Raw genomic sequence first — 15,190 nt, 5'->3', positions numbered from 1 at the left:
TTTGAAGATATTTGGTGTAGGTTCTAATGAAATTGCAAAACCAGTTTATCATTGACTATTTAAGGATCTGATAATGTGGCTCGGAGTCAAAATATGTAACTCCTCAACCGATGGGAATAATTGAGTTGTGTTTGAACATATTTGGTGTAGGTTCTAATGAAATTACTAAGCTAGTTCATTATTGACTATTTAAGGGTCTGATAATGTGGCTCGGAGACAAAATATGTGACTCCTCAACCGATGGGAATAATTGAGTTGTGTTTGAAGATATTTGGTGTAGGTTCTAATGAAATTGCAAAGCCAGTTCATCATTGACTATTTAAGGGTCTGATTATGTGGCTCGGAGACAAAATATGTAATTCCTCAACCGATGGGAATAATTGAGTTGTGTTTGAAGATATTTGGTGTAGGTTCTCATGAAATTGCAAAGCCTTATTAGCCATATTAGACACACTGTTTACATCGTTATCCAACGAAATATATTGAGCGCCGACTTCAAAAATATGTACTAAACCAACATTTATTTCAATTATTTTTTACTTTGTAGTGACATAGAAGTCGGTTGTATTTTTTTGTTAAATTTTTTTCGCATTATTCTTTGCTTTAGTACCATATTCATATACCTATAATTGTTATTTAAATTGATGTTTTACTGTCATCGTCAGCCCATTATTCTCCTACTGTTGGGCACGGGTATCCTTTCAGAATGAGGAGGTTGAAGTCATAGTCCTCTTTGAAACAATGCGTATTAGTAGACTTCTTATACTTTAAGAAGTTTTCTGCTTTTTTTTTTTTTTTTGTTGACGAGGGGGAAACCTTCAAACGGTACCCTATGCCGTGGGAGCGGCACGGGGTTATGTGGGATTCTTACCGCACTAAAACCCCCCCGGTGGCCGCCCTCGGCGCTGCGTAGAGGACTCCGGGATCTCCAACGGAACGCAACCGGAGTCCACTTGGCGCGTTGCCCCGTCGGGCTCCGCCCAGGTGAGCTTGAAACTCACCACACCATCTGGTGTTCACGACGGTATGCGACCACACATACCGCCGTCCATCCCGGGGTTGCTGGCCAGGCGGTTCGAGCTCCCACTCTTGCCGTCCGCAATCCCGGAAGCTCCCTTTTAGTCGCCTCTTACGACAGGCAGGGGATACCGTAGCCCTATTCTGGTCCCGGAACTACAGGGACAAAGAAGTTTTCTGCTTAAAGATTTCTTAAGTAGGTTTGCTAACAATTTTTCCTTCACTGTCATAACTAATGTCTATTAAGCGCATAGCTTTGAAAAATCATAAGCCATGCCATGCCATGCCGTGTCAGAGATTTGAATCTTGGATCTTTAGATGGAAAGGCTGAGTTTCAACCACTGTGCTATCACTGCTTTAGTAAGTGTGTACATTCAAAGTCTATATAAATTAACAATTTTACCTTTCACAAAATTTCATAATATATATATTTTTATTTATTTATTTATTTACATGCCAACAGCAACACACACATAACATTATATAGTACTTAGAAGTACACTATAGTAGTATTAATAATATAAGGTTCGTATGAGTGCCAACTATAATCATGAACAACGTTTATATTATATTAGTCTGTATTTATAATTTGTATGGAACAAATCGAACCATACGCAACCATTATAATGCTGACTGAGCATGGTAATAATGAAACAACCGCAACTGTTGCCCACTAGTTTCGATCTGTGCCATTTAACTATGATATAAGTTCTACTGATATAAGTAGTATATATTGCGTTATGTAAATCGCGTAGTGTTATGTAAAGAGTCTTTTTAGTGTTGCAATAAATGGTAATTACGTCAACTGTAAGATTAATGTTGACTCTCTTAAAAATATGATAAATTATAATTTATTCATAATTTTATATTACGAGTAGTAGATTTAACTGTAATTGTGGGTACCTATGGCTCAAAATACTGCTAAATTCAATGTAATAATACATATAAAAAATTTCAACAAACTCATCATAAATTCTTGTAACGAAGTTCCGGAAATTTATTTTCCTTATAGGTATAATCAATGACATTTTATACTGGGGTAGGTAATAGATCTATGGGTACAATGGATATTTAAGTATTTATAGAAGGTCCATCAATAAATGTGATACATATTTTGTTAATATTTTTGTGAAAAAAGAATTTCATGTAAAAATAATAATACTCTCACAAAAAATGTTCCGAACTTTGAAGTAAATGGCTATATTTACGATTGTAAGCAACAATATATTAAAGTTTATTCTTAAAATTAAGCCTTTTCCTTTAGTTTTACATTTAAAATTACTTCTCAAAATTTTATTCTCATACGTCACTATCCGATATAGGTGTGTTTTAATGAATTCATTGGTTCCCTGTTAACAAAAAGATAATAAAGATGCAGTTCTAATGTTTATCAAAGTCGATTTCGTAACTCTTTAAGCATTTTCACCCTTTACCCTTATAGTTTTTTATTTGGTCATGACTTTGAAAAATTCCCCCTATATAGTCTTGTACTACCACCGCCATCATACCGGTCAAATAAATAGGACAGCATTCTTGAAGGAACACAGTTGCATTGCTATGTTTATACCCGTCAATACGTTGCAATAAGAGTATTTGTATAGCTCCAACATTGTCATAGCAACTTCTTATCTTGCTGTTTGTCAACTGCACTGTATGTCGTGACGGCGATAGTTTGCCCACCGCGACCGATATCGGCGGTTTATTTTGTTCCAGCTGTAATGCGTGTGACGGCAGTGTATGGACCAGTTCCAAAGTATTTTATATTGCCGGGACATAGGCTCGTCAAAATCCCGGTGCCGATCTAGCGCTCACACCGATCTACTCAGAATATTGGCGGCCAGGATGACGGTGCTCGGGTGACGGACGTGCGGTGGACAAGCTGCTATAGTAAATGCATGAACGCTACTTCGGCGCCGTCATTGATTATCGGTATCGGCTCGGTATCGGTGGTTGGTGGACAAACAGGGTTATTATTATAGTTCTTCTATCTCACGAAGTCCGTCCGAGCTCCGAGCCCGGCCCCTGACGGGATAATATTAATAAATAATTAATGTATATTAGTTTATAGGGATATTTTCTAATAAATTACTTATTTTGTTTTTATTTCAGGACAGAACTATGATAACTAGCGTTTATCACGAAGTTTAGCTAGCGTTTAGTTTACGAAGACATCTATGGGACCCGAACGGAATGAGATAGAAGAACTATATAAGTAGTCACATCAAAATGTCATTGGACCCTAGCACCTCTCGTTCCACAACGAGAGGTCGCCATCCGATGTCGGCTGTACGGTCCCCTAGGACGAAGCCTTTAAGGAGAGTTTTTAGTGGATTGGTCCTCCCTTCAGGAGGTCCTTTCACGAGCCCCACACGACGCAGGCACCGGCCGTCGCGACCTGTAAGTGCTTCGATGCATTTTTACTCCTCCCTCTCTACAGAGGGTTAGCCCAGATTTCCACCTTTTCGTCTGGGGGCTCAAAAAAAATGTAATTGGTCACATCACACAGATTTATTTATTTATTTAGATTCATGTAATCGCATTCCTAATTGGTTATTGATAATTTCACTCACCTCACTTTTAAACACTGATTCTCTTTTTATATTCTTGGAATATTCAGTGCTGCTTTGAGTTACGAAATGTCATCGGATTTTTGCAGTGTTTTGTAAAGGAAGTGTTAGCCGCCGGAGTCGAACCACAAAGAGTTCTATCACCTGAAATTTTTGGCAAAAACGATCTACGTGTAGATATAATGCACTTTTGTGGATTTTTATCAACAGAATAACTGTTTAACAGTTAATAACTGTATAACTTATGATATGCAGCAGTAAAGTGAGTGTTACTTGTGACTCAGCTGAAAACAGGTTCGGCTAGCTTGTAGCAGCTCGGAGACGATAGGAGACGGCTTATATTACTGTTATAGAGACAATAAAATTATCTGTATAATTCATAGATAAGTATAGATATCTCACTGCCTTGTAATTGAAGGAAGCCATTAAATGGCTTAAGCGGCTGACAATTCTGTCAAGTGGTGCAAAAAAACGAAATCAAAGGAAAAGTGCGAAGAAATATCCTTTCGTTCGTAAATAATTCTAAAAACTACATTTTTTAAATATTTTTCAAATACGGAAATAGATGTCAGTGACAATTTCAATTGTTAAAACTGGTTGCATTTTCTTGTTAGGAGTAAGTAATCTTTACTAATCTATGCTATAATTAGAGATTTTTATAAGTCACTAGCAGTCACTAAAATCTGAAGGTGGCGCCATCTGTCGAAAATTGGTCACACCAACTCAGAAACCTTCGTGGGCTCATGCACAACAACAGGTAGTGGCCCATCTGTGACCGACCTCAGGTAGGAATATCTAATCCTGGGGTTGATTACAGATGTCCATGGGCGGCATTAGCCATTTACCAGGTGGACTACATTCTCGTCTGCTACTCCTATATTACAAAAAACAATGTGAGCCGTCACGGGACGCCTGGCAGATGTGAAACATCGACATTATTTTGTAAAAGTAATATGCAGAAAAGAACATATTGCGATAGGAACTAAATATGTCATAATGATAAAAAAATATTACGATTTTTGCGCATGGCGACGCGTCGCCACACCGTACACACTACTGCATAAAGACTGTATATATATACCATCGTATAGCGGCATGCGTCGCCACGCCAGAAATCGGTTTTACGTGCGGCTATAGATGTTTCACATCAGAAGTTAAATCAGTGATACTTATGTTTAATTCTTTCACCACATGTGAAGCATGTAAGCCACCTCTAAATGGAATCGACAATCATAATGTGTCATGAACAGGTGGTAAAGTCTTTCGTCTTAAACTGACGCATGTGTCTTTTATATGTCTTATTGCGGTACTAACGATGTTGTTTTTGTTATAGTAAAGCATGTTTATAAAACGGAGTAGGTAATTAGATTACAGCCCACCTGATGGTAAGCTACTGCCGTATGGACATCTGTTATCAACCTCAGATGAGAGAGAGACGGGTTTGTGGCCGGGTTGGCGCGTCGTATGTACGCACGCGCCGACAACGGTCCACATGCCCATCTGAGAGGCTTCGCGCCCCTCCACGCTCGACCCCCCGACGGTCGCCCGCTCCCTCGTGAACTCGAGGGGCAGGTGTCCTCCGACCATCTGGAGGACTGAAAATCTGCACACGCAGCCTAGCACAGGTCACGTTAGGACCGATTGCTGCACCGCTGCCACACGGCAGCTCACAACACCGGTGGGCAGTGTACCCACTGAGGAGATTGCCCGGGTAAGGAGGGATCCCTCGAGGCCCGTATTCCCTGCGCCATGCGGCGAAGTCACGCCGCGGCATAGGACGACCATCTTGCTTGATGAGAGTATACTGATACTTGTTCATTATAATCATATTTTTTTAAATAACATTGTATTATTACGAATAAATATTAGAAATCCAGGGGGCATTTGACCACCTGCGAATCTGCCTAGGCAATGAGGGTATCCTCGAGACCCGAATTTCCTGCCCACCGCCCTTATGTTGACAAGCCGCAATATATTACGCGCCCGGGGGAAAGACGTCCCATCGTAGCTAGATAAGATTCTTAGCTGAGGTCGGCCACAAGTGCGTTGAGCGCAAGCTGGAACGCCTCGGAAAAGTATGTCTCCCTTACCACACTTCGAACCAGAACACAGCAGCGCTTAACTGCTCTTATTAGGCAGGTGTGGCGGTGGTGCCGTCGAAGTCGAACCACAAGGGTCAACTACTTGCCTATCAAAGGGCATAATGTCAATTTTTTTAATCCCTTTCTATTTAATATAGGTATAGTCCGCGCCAAATTGCTAGTCCGCTCTGAAGCTGTTACGAGCAGGTGTAGTCATATAATTTGCTATGGCGACGCCATTCATTGCTATATTCAGAGCGGACTAGCAGTTTTACGCGGACTGTACAAGTCTACTGTTTCCAAAAATCATAATATTTTAGCAATAAAGTATGTACGCAAACAGGTAAAAGCATTTTCCTATAATTTTTGAACAATTGCTCGCAGTTGTCATGGCGTCCGCACGTGACGTCACATCTCGATATTACAAATAAAAGTTCTAGCGATGTGGTGATATGTGAGGAATGACGTCATTCGCTCCGATTAGCGTTACAGACAATATGGCCGACTGCAATATTTTATAAGTACTTTTATTTTCTGAAAATACAATGAATCTTATTGTTTAATTTAAGTTTTTTCATATTTATAATCATTTTAATATATTGCTTCGCTAAAATAATTTATTGTTCAATTCTTTACTTAATTACATTATCATGCCTATTAAAACAATATTAATTTAATTTTTAATACTTTAGAGGTTAAACCACGGACATTCGGAAGGAGACGCCGAGTTTCTTTTTTTATAATAGGAGTAGCCGACGAGCATGTATTTCGCCAAGTGGCGACTGCCGCCCATGGACATCTGTAATCAACCCTAGATAAGATTAGATTCCTACTTGATCTCAACCACAGATGCGCCACTACCCCTGAGGACTAACTGGAACTCGGAAAAGTGTGTCTCCCTTACCACACCAAGACTAGTACTACTTTTATTATCCTATCACTGTTTTTTAACTTCTTAAAGGAAAGAGGTTATCTATTCATCTATACATATAAATAAAATTGGAGTGTCTGTTTTTAATATTGAAGTAACAGCTTTTTACTGCATGCATATTAATATACATACGGTACATACACCAAAATAACAGACAGACAGACAGACAAAAATTTATTACAATTTTTGTCTGTCTGTCTGTTTGTTCTGGCTAATCTCTGAAGTGGCTGAACCGATTTCGACGGGACTTTTATTGGAAGGTAGCTGATGTAATACTCCAACTTACTCCAACTTAGGTTACTTATATTTTAGAACTAGCTGTGCCCTGCGGTTTTCTTTTTAACGCTGGTGAAACCGCGGGGCATAGCTAGTCTTTATATGTGTGTATGTCTGTATGTGTGTTATGTGTGTGAGTATGTCACACACATAACACACTCCTGAACTCACTGAACTCCTCCTAAACGACTGGACTGATTTTGATGAAATTTGTTGTGTGTGTTCAAGTGAACTTGAGAAAGGTTTAGATTCACAATTTAGTCCGTGGGAAAAGGTTTTTTTAATTAATTTTTAATTAGTAAGTAGTTATAGAATCGTAAACTATGCATTTGATCAAGTGATGATGATGATAGCAAAGTTGTTGTCCAAGAGCCCACGAGGGTTTGGGAGTTGGTAAGACCAATTTTCGACAGATGGCACCACTGTCATTCCAATGCAGGTACAAATTTTCCTTTTTATGTATGTCATATCATTTCTTTAAAATGCGGGGGAAGCCGCGGGCACCACTAGTGGTATATATATTTTTTGTTGCAATGAGACTCACTCGCACTTAGTCACATAAAAGTGCAAGATACGAGTACTTCAATGCAGCTTTTTTTTGGTCTGAACTAGCAGGTATTTTAATTCGATCCTTTCAAATACATGGGCCGCGATCTTTTAACTGGTTTAGCCAGTTCTAGGGACTTGCCCAGATAAAACGAATAAATAAAACAACATATTGCAACTGCGTACGTACAGTCTCTGAGTAAAGTACTCTGAATATAGAAATGAATCGCGTCGCCATAGCAAATTGTATGACTACACCTGCTCGCAACTTCAGAGCGGACTAGCAGTTTGGCGCGGACTATACATATAAGATTTATTTTGTATGAGAATGTAGTGTGGTGTTGCTTTTACATTTTTTTTCAAGAATTTATAAATTAATGAAAAATTTTACTAATGATTTTATAATTACTTAATAATGATGTTGAGCGCTGCTGTGTTCTGGTTTGAAGCGTGTGGTAAGGGCAACATACTTTTCTAAGGCGTTCCAGCTTAGCCCTCAGGGGTTGCGGCGCATCTGTGGTCGACCGCAGGTTTCTTTTTTATAATATAGGAGTAGCAGACGAGCATGTAGTCCATCTGATGGTAAGTGGCTACTGCCGCCCATGGACATCTGTAATCAACGCCAGATGGGATAAGATATTCCTACCTGAGGTCGGCCATAGATGCGCCACTACCCCCGAGGACTAAGCTGGAATGCCTCGCAATAGTCTGTCTCCCTTACCACACCCTTCAAAACGGAACACAGCAGCGCCTAACACTGTTGTTATTAGGTAGAAATAGGTGTGGCGGTGGTGCCGCCGGAGTCGAACCACAAAGAGTTCTACCACCTTCAAAATATCTAATCCTATCTGGGGTTGATTACAGATATCCATGGGCGGCAGTAGCCACTTACCATCAGGTGGATTGCATGCTCGACTGCTACTCCTATATTATAAAAAAGACACAGATATTACTATATAAAGAGATACATAATATGCTACTTAATGAATAAAGGAAAACATCGTAACAAAATCTCATAATAGATTAGTTAGATTTATTTATAGCTGGTTTTAATTTGATTTTGCTGATAAAATTCAGTTTTGCAAGGTGTGGCCGCACGCGAGGATTTCCCGCGACGCCATCTTGGTGTGCATAATTTCAAGGTTGTCAAACATAATATTGCTTGTATTAATTGATATTGTCAGAAAAACTTCTTTACGCGTGTGTGTGACGGATTTTGTAAAAACTAATTTGTTTTTCAATTATCCCAATTTATAAGTGTTTGCCTCTAAATTTATAAGTCTTAAGGTTTAAAAAGTAGACCTTATGTTATTTCTTGGTTAGTTTTGGCAACCTAGCAACATTATTTGGTTCCTGTGGCATCACCGTCACACCTATTTCTGCTCAATAACCGCAGTGTTAAGCGCTGCTGTGTTCTGCTTTGAAGGCTGTGGTAAGGGATACATATTTATCCGTGGCGTTCCAGCTTAGTCCCCAGGGGTAGCGGCGCATTTGTGAGAGATTTCAGTTAGGAATCTAATCTTATCTGAGGTTGATTACAGAAGGCGGCAGTAGCTACTTACCATCATTGCATGCTCGTCTGCTACTCTTATATTATAAAAAAAAAATGTGAGCCGTCACGGGACGCCTGGCAGATGTGAAACATCGACATTATTTTGTAAAAGTAATATGCAGAAAAGAACATATTGTGATAGGAACTAAATATGTCATAATGATAAAATAAAATATTACGATCCGCATGGCGACGCATCGCCACACCGTACACACTACTGCATATAGACTGTATATATATACCATCGTATAGCGTGGCGACGTCAGAAATCGGTTTTACGTGCGGCTATAGATGTTTCACGTCAAAAATATGATGTGAGTGGCGCCCTTGCCACACACAGAAAAATATATCTGACTTTATATATCATTTAAAACACATTTTCCCTCCGCAATATTACCCTCCGGGCCTCCGTAGTCGGGTAAAAATATTACGATTAAAATCGAATAATTGGCCAAGTGCAAGTCGAACTTGCACAAAGAGGGTTCCGTACTACTAATATTTTCATATTTTTTTAATATTAGTATTTGTTATTATAGTAGCCACATTGCAAGTCTATCTATTACGGTTCCAAAAATAGGATCTTGTGACAGACGGACAGACAGACGGAGAGACAGCGAAGTCTTAGTATAGTTCGCGTCAAATGCTAGTCCGCTCCGAAGTTGTTGCAAGCAGGTGTAGTCATACAATTTGCTATGGCGACGGTTCATTTCTATATTCAGAGCGGACTATAATAGCACAGTATAATATATATCCTTATACTGTGATAATAGGGTTTCGATTTACCCTTTGGGTACGGATCCTTAAACTGCGCGGTATCCAAGACAATGGTTTTATTAGAAGCGTGTCTAATTTAATTTAAACATTCAATGACGAACTTTCTTATTTACATTACACAGATGGTATTTTTTGTAAAACTCACTTGCACACGTAAGGTTACACGATGCGAGCACTTGTACTGATGGTTTTTGTAAATGTAAGCTAAATAATTTACAATTTTTTACGCGTAAAATGTTAATTTGGAGTGCTAAGGAAACTATTGTTAATACCAATAATATTAACACATTTTTTAATACGTAAAATGTTATTATGAAGTGTTTGAAATACTTTTTTTACAAAAATATGTGTTATTTAGTTTGTAGTAATCAACAGTATTTTGTTTTTTTTATTTTTAAATGGTGTGTGTGTAATTGACTTAAAACATAAATAGTTGTTTTTTATTTGTTACTAAATTTGTTACTAAATTACTATTACTATTTGTTACTAAATACGTGAAATCTAAAACAGGGCACAATGTTATACCTCAAAACTTAACTTACAACAACATAACGTCTAACGATAGTACAGAAATCTGTAACCTTTTTAATAATTACTTTAACTCCGTTTTTGTACAACCTTCACTTGAGGATCGTAATAGTAGCTTCGAATTCAACGCACATACAAGTGATTCAGCCTCGTCATTAAATATAAGTACAATTTGTATAGACAAGAAAATCGTTAAAAATGAACTGAAGCGTGTTAATGTCAATAAGGGTGCAGGATATGATGGTATTCACCCATTATTTTTATCTAAATGTGCACATGCATTGTCAGTCCCAGTGACATACATATTCGAAAGTTCACTTAAAACTGGTACCTTCCCAGAACTTTGGAAAAAAGCGCTCATTACTCCAATACCTAAAAACGATAATACTAATGACGTCAGTCAATACAGACCCATCTCGAAATTATGCGTCCTTGGCAAGCTTCTTGAAAAAATTGTAACTAATCAATTATCCTATCATATTCGTAGTCATATAACACCCAACCAGCATGGTTTCTTTCGCGGCAGATCTGTTGATACTAACTTAGTTACATTCACAAACTTTTCATTAAAAGCAATGGACAATAAGCTACAAGTAGACGTCATTTATTCTGATTTCTCCAAGGCCTTCGACAAGATTAGTCATTTTGTTCTGTTAAACAAACTTTGGAGTGCCGGCATTCATGGGGATTTGTTCCGTTGGATAAAATCATATATAAGTAATAGATCTCAGGCTGTTTCTATCAGGGGTTTTATGTCAGATTTTAAAACTGTGCCCTCTGGCGTGCCACAGGGCTCTCATTTGGGACCATTACTCTTTAATCTATATATAAACGACATTCAAAACTTCATCAGTAGTAAATTACTTTTATATGCTGATGATGCTAAAATTTTTAGAGTAATCACGAATGAAGGTGACTGTGCGTCTCTTCAACACGATCTAATTTCTTTAGCCGACTATTGTTCTAAAAATCAATTATTCTTAAATCCTGAAAAGTGTTCGATTATATCTTACTCCCGTAAACACAATAATATCAATTATGCCTACAATTTAAATAATAAAATACTCTCTAGATCAAGTTCAATTCGGGATTTAGGCATTATTTTGGACTCTAAATTAACTTTCAAGAACCACTACGATAATATGATTCAACGAGCGAATCGTCAACTGGGCTTTTTACTTAGAACTTGCAAACCTTTTAAAAGCACACTTACCTATAAAACTTTATATTTTTCGCTGGTACGATCTATATTGGACTTCGGCTCTGTGATCTGGAGTCCTTACCATGCATGTCACATCAATAGGATTGAGAGAATTCAAAAAACATTTTTAAGAATTCTAGAGTACAGAGTCGGGTCCGATAATCTATCGTATGGTGGTTCATTAAAAAAACACGAAATTTTAACCCTGAATCTTCGACGGCAACAGCGAGACTATATGTTTTTGTATAAAATTTTAAATAACTTTATCGATTCCCCTGACCTTTTGGAAATGATCAGCTTAAAAGTACCGTCAAAAAGTATTCGCCGACCTAATAATTTATTTGCTGTTCCTATATCGAGTACTCAATTCACCTCTAACTCATTTTTCAATCGTTGCTTGGCTGCCTACAATGAACATATTGGTCATATTGATCCTTTTTGTCAATCTATCTCTAAATTTAAAGTAAAAGTTAATCAATCCTTATTTGAAAAAATGTATAATACCTTGTAATATGTAACTACTAAACATAATAAAATGTACCTTGAGACACAATTCAGTATTTAAAAACTTGTAAATTTAAAGTAAAATCTAATCAATCCTTATTTGAAAAATGTATAATACCTTATAATATGTAACTACTAAAACACACTCAAATGTTCCTTGAGATACAATTCAATATTTAAAAACTAGTAAATTTAAAGTAAAAGTTAATTAATCCTTATTTAAAAAATGTATTATACCTTGTAATATGTAACTACTAAAACACACTAAAATGTACCTTAAGATACAATTCAATATGTTAAAAACTTGTCTAATGTATTTTTAATACACAAATTGTTGGCACTCAAAGTCTAGAATAACATATATTAAGTTAGTTTAAGATGTTGTAATGTAATACATGACTGTCTGTGTCCAAAATACAATAAAATAAAATAAAATAAAATAAATAAATTTTCGCGGTCCCCACAATGAAACTACGACCACCACGGAGTCGCGAACCACCCTTTGAAAACCACTGATTTAAAGGATGGGGCAATTACCAGATGTATAAAAAAAGAAACTATATTTTAGGGAATGCACACAAAAAATATTACAGCCGAATACAGTACCTCCTCCTTTTCGAAGTCTGCTAAAAAGCGTTAAGTCGCACTCCATCTTTTGGCACTTTGTGGAAGCACATTAGGACTTAATCTAGATTGTATCTTATTTCAGGCCCTAGGATTGGCATCAACATATCCAACAGTGCGTAAGTAAAAAGATCTTTTATTATTGTAATAAAAAAATGTGACTAAAGAGATCTTATTGTCAATATAAAATCATAAGAAAAAGTATAGTTTTTGATTCTTTATATGAAATGAAGTATGCCTTCTGTGGTTCGACTCTGAAGACAGAACCGCCACATCTATTCCTCCATAATACTAGCGCTTATTTCTCCCCTAATAACAGCAGTGTTAAGCGTTGCTGTGATCTGGTTTGAAGGGTGTGGTAAGGGAGACATACTTATCCGAGGTGATCCAGCTTAGTCCTCAAGGGCAGCGGCGCATGTGTGGCCGACCTCCGGTAGGTAACTGGTCTATGTCCCTGTAGTTCCGGGACTAGAATAGGGCTGCCTGTTGACTAAAAGGGGGCTTCCGGGGTTGCGGGCGGCAAGAGTGGGAGCTCGAACCGTCCAGCAAGCAACCCCGGGAAGGACGGCGGTATGTGTGGTCGCATACCGTCGTGACGTGAGATGGTTTGGAAGGAGCGAAAACTGCTCTCCCAGGGCAAAGCCCGATCGGGGCAAGGCGCTTGGAGGACTCCGGTTGTGTTCCGTCGGAGATCCCGGAGTTCTCCAACAAGCGAGGACGGCCACCGGGGGGTTTTAGTGCGGTAAAAATCCCACATAACTCGTCGTCGGGTACCTTTTGAAGGTTTCCCCTAGTCTTATCTGGGGTTCATTACTGATGTCCTCAGGCTGCAGTAGCCACTTACCATCAAATGGACTTCTCGTCTGCTTCTTCACTATTATACAAAACGTTTACTGTAAGTATATTTTATTATACTTTTAGCGCACAACAATGACAGCTGTCTCGTTCTAACACCGAAGAAAATAGACCAAATAAACGAAATAGCACAAAAAATTGGCGAATACATCGCACAATTAACAAATCAATATGATGACATCGATATATCTTCAGTCTCACTAAACTTTGAGAAGCATTTTGAAGGCGAAGCGCCGAAGGAAACTGTAATATCTATAAATGTGAATGATTGTTCTGAAAAAGATAGTGAACCAAAAGATAATTATGTAGATGCATCGAAAATTATTCAAGATTTTGAGGATGGTAACCTGGATAAAGGTGTAGATGTTGTTGGTGGAATTTACGGTGAGGTGTCCATTGCTGTGGTGGAACCACCGCCAAAGGCGACGGACTATGAAGACTATGTGTATGGTAATTAAATTTTCTTTCTATCACCAAAACCAACCCATTTACTGCTGGGCACGGGTCTCCTCTCATAATGAGGATTAGGCCATAGTCCACCGCACTGGCCAAATGCGAATAGGTAGACTTTACATACCTTTGATTTTTTTTTTAAGATTTCTCAGGTATGCAGGTTTCCTCACGATGTATTCCTTCACCGTTTTAAGCAAGTGATAATTAATTTCTAATACGCACATAACTTTGAAAAATCAGAGGTGCGTGGAATTTGAACTCGGACCCGTCGATCAAGAGGCCGAGTTTCTTAACCACTAGGCTATCACTGCTTTCTTTCTATACTAATATCGTGAATCCATTGCTGTCCCTCTGCTGAGCGATCTCCTTTCAGAAGAGATTAGCTGTCCACCGCGCTGCCCAAGCGGTTGGTAGATAATGAAGATCGTAAACTAATGATATAGTTTTAGTTTTTAACAAAATCTGCCTCTCACCCCTTTTCAACATAAGCTAACCCTTATAGATTCGGATTTGGGCCTTTTTTTTCATGCAGCAACTCTGCATGGGTTCCTCTCAGACGCGGGGCAGCGGATAGGATACTGGCTAAACCCCACGGTGTTCCTCTGGACGTCCTTTGTAGGGACCACGGGTACGCTAATAGCACTCGTTCGCCGATCGGATTTAGCCCTGAAGGTCTATACGAAAAATTCACCATGTATACTTTCAAAATATGAAAAATTCACCATGTATATTTTTAACATATGAATAATTTACTCAATATACTCGTTCTTCCAATATATGAAAACATCAACCTGTACCTTATATATTTTTAACATACGAAAAATTCATTCTGTATATTTTCAAAATATGAAAAATTCATCCTGTATATTTTCAAAATATGAAAAATTTATTCTGCATATTTTCAAAATATGAAAACTTTATCCTGTATATTTTTAAAATATGAAAAATTAATCTTGTATATTTTCAAAATATGACAAATTCATCCTGTATATTTTCAATATAAAAAATCGCCCTATATATTATCAAAATATAAAAATATCACCCTGTACATTTTCAACTATGATAAATTCATCCTTTATATTTCAGTACCCTCATGTTCGTGTGTGCAAACCAGACCACCAGTGAAACCTGAGGTGATGATATTACAAGTTAATGATGAACAGGAGCAGCTGCTGCAAGCCCTGGAGAAAAGCAGACCTGGTCCCTTAGTGCTGTTCCAGCAGCGAGCGCCAGGTGGCGATGAATTAATAGTGTTTTGAGAAATATAGTTGTTGAAAACTA

At 38.1% G+C, this 15,190-nt stretch overlaps 1 protein-coding gene across 1 annotated transcript; it reads left to right on the top strand.

Annotated features, from left to right (window-relative positions):
* The first annotated feature begins 9,842 nt into the window (after positions 1–9,842).
* LOC140755503 (uncharacterized) lies at positions 9,843–15,190 on the top strand. The gene is made up of 4 exons (XM_073090793.1): positions 9,843–9,943; positions 12,687–12,720; positions 13,523–13,906; positions 14,996–15,190. Exons 1-4 carry the CDS (start codon positions 9,911–9,913, stop codon positions 15,166–15,168), a joined length of 624 nt encoding a protein of 207 aa, XP_072946894.1. The 5' UTR covers positions 9,843–9,910; the 3' UTR covers positions 15,169–15,190.

Source organism: Epargyreus clarus, unplaced genomic scaffold (genome assembly GCF_041222505.1).
Source record: "Epargyreus clarus isolate Ecla_fem2 unplaced genomic scaffold, WU_Ecla_fem_2.2 ptg000033l, whole genome shotgun sequence".
Taxonomy (NCBI): Eukaryota; Metazoa; Arthropoda; class Insecta; order Lepidoptera; family Hesperiidae; genus Epargyreus; species Epargyreus clarus.
Note: the sequence above shows the minus strand (reverse complement) of the source record. Positions and strands in the feature narration are given on the sequence as shown.

What these genes read in the sequence shown, in the direction of transcription:
- LOC140755503 (XM_073090793.1), top strand. Translation starts at nt 9,911, where the DNA reads ATGCGAGCACTTGTACTGATGGTTTTTGTAAAT. An exon ending in TACTGATGGTTTTTGTAAAT is followed by an intron (nt 9,944 to 12,686) that starts GTAAGCTAAATA and finishes ATCTTATTTCAG; the next exon opens with GCCCTAGGATTGGCATCAAC. An exon ending in CTATGAAGACTATGTGTATG is followed by an intron (nt 13,907 to 14,995) that starts GTAATTAAATTT and finishes TTTATATTTCAG; the next exon opens with TACCCTCATGTTCGTGTGTG.